General features: G+C 38.4%; 1 protein-coding gene across 1 annotated transcript; it reads left to right on the forward strand.

Annotated features, from left to right (window-relative positions):
- Positions 1–732: 732 nt before the first annotated feature.
- PHACADRAFT_109112 (uncharacterized protein) lies at positions 733–1,227 on the forward strand (the record flags this gene model as incomplete). Its single annotated transcript, XM_007403060.1, has 1 exon — positions 733–1,227. A coding segment is annotated over one exon (495 nt), but the record flags the coding sequence as incomplete, so codon positions are not given.
- Between the last annotated feature and the right edge of the window lie 1,173 nt (positions 1,228–2,400).

Here is a 2,400-nt window from a genome sequence, read left to right on the forward strand (position 1 = left end):
ATTGAATTGTCCTTACTAGCCAAAGCTTACTAAGTTAACCAAGACATTAACTTGTCTTTGTTACCCTCTTATCTTACTTATCTAAAAACCCTATTCTACTAACCCAAGTAGCTAGTCCTTAAGCTACTAACTAAACCTTCTTACAGCCCATCTTCTAAGATTCCTTAAAAGTCCCTTGTAACAGGCAAGTGAGGCTTTAGAGTACTTAAGCAGATTAGTAGGTGGTCTTTGAATTAGTCCCCCACGAACACCAGGATAGCTTGGTTGAAAGGCTAACCCAGTGAACCCTGGAAAGAAAAGATTGGGAAAACCAAATCTAAGTATTCCATACTATACCCTTCTTGCTTTTAGTTTAGAACAGAACAAACTCCATTCTCTTTTATTAAAAAGTAACCTTCTAGGATTTCTCCTAGAATCTTCCTTATACCAAACCTCATTTTTATTTTACTTACTTTTCTTATCCTAACCTTTTCTTTACGACATCTGTGGAGCCCACCGCGAGGGGGGAATAAACCACACCTACTGACCGGTTTCCTTACTAACTAAAAGCTTATGTTGCCTGGGAAAAATAAGGATCCAGATTCTCCAGTTTTCTCTGAAGACTTCTCAGAAATAGATACAATCCATTTAGGTTCAACAGCCTCAAGAAGTATACCTCAAACTCCCAACTCTGAAGATACCACACCTCTTGTAACAGACAACAGTTCAGGAGTCTCCTTACATCCTTCTATAATGACATCTAGAAGTGAATCACCGTCAGCAAAAGCTCATAGGTCTGCTTTAGAAACAGGCCCTAATAGTCTACCAATTATTGGACACAAAGGTGCTCCAAAGAAATTCACTGGAAAATTCAATGAAGTCAAGCTTTTCCTACAGCACTATGAAAGACTATGTGCTCAAAAGAACATTACATTAGATGAAGAAAAGGTGGAGAATATTACCCAATACTGCTCCAGACATGTTAGAGAATTTATGGAAGGACTTCCCAGTTATACTTCAAGAAACTGGACTGCATTTAGCAAAGATATTCTTAAATTCTATGATGCAGAAAAAGATACAAGGCGGTACAAGTATACGGACTTAGAAAACTATGTTCAGAAGTCTAGAGGGGCAAGTACCTTTAAGGACTTGGCTGCCTGGAAGAAATACAATCGGGAATTTATTAGAATTGCAGGATGGCTGCTTTCTAATGGAAAGATAACTCAAACAGAGTTGAACCTCTATTTTTGGAAAGGTATTCCAAAAACCTTTAGGAGAAAAATAGAAGCCAGACTCTTAGTCTCTGATCCTAACCACGACTACAAAAAACCTTTTAGTATGGAGCAAGTCACAAAAGCAGCAGAACAAATGCTGCTTAGAGACAGATTTGACAAGGAAAGATTGCCATCTGACATTGAAGATACAGACCTAGAAGAACAAGACAATTCAGACTCCTCTGATGAAGATTCAAGCCCTTCAGAATCAGACACAGACCACATCAGCAAAAAGCTTATGGATAAGCGTAGGAAGAAAATGCATAAGCATAAGAAAACTACAAAGACCTCTGGGCAAAAACATAAGAAAACAACAGCAGCTCATAGTGATTCAGAAGAATCTGAATCTGAACCTCCTAAGAACCCAGTTGCAAAGGTAAAAACCAAGATTCAGGAGCCAGAACATGGTCTGGATCTTGAAGAACTGGTTAGCAAACTCAGTAAAATGAGTATTAATGACAGCGGATATGCTGGACTCTTTACAAAGGCTTATCAGGTTAACCCGGCAATTAAAGACATTTTGGAAAGTCTTCAAAGGCAGAAAAATGCTAGTGAAAGCATGGGTAATAACAATTATAGTAATCCCACTAGGGAAAACTCTAACAGGAACAGAGATCTTCCCTTACACATGTATCAGAATAGAAACTCCAATAATTGCTTTGGATGTGGAGAGCCTGGTCACACAACATCAAGATGCTCAAAAATAAATGACCTTCTCAATCAGGGGGTAATAACTAAAGATCCAGCTACAGGAAGATTATGCCTAAAGAATGGAAACCCTATCCAGAGAATTTCCAGAGAAGAAACACTTTACCAAGCAGTCCAAAGACTTCAGCCAGCAAAATCCAATTACATAACAGTAGATTTTGATAATGAATTTTACCTAGAGTCAGATTATTTTGAAACTGATGATGAAGAAAATGAAGGCGAGGAAGCTGAAGCTCTTTATGCTTACTTTTCTTCAGAAGAAGAAAGTTATGAGTCAGACTATGAAGTCTTAGGACCCACTAGGACTGCTCCAGCAAACAAGAATTCGAGGAAGCAGCGATTTGATGGAATTGTTGTACCCACATCTCAGGAAATCCAGCTAAGCGAGTTGCAGGAAAAGGAAAGCCTTTAAATAAAAGATAAAGCTACTGGTAAAACT

This window comes from Phanerochaete carnosa (genome assembly GCF_000300595.1).
Source record: "Phanerochaete carnosa HHB-10118-sp unplaced genomic scaffold PHACAscaffold_715, whole genome shotgun sequence".
Lineage (NCBI taxonomy): Eukaryota > Fungi > Basidiomycota > Agaricomycetes > Polyporales > Phanerochaetaceae > Phanerochaete > Phanerochaete carnosa.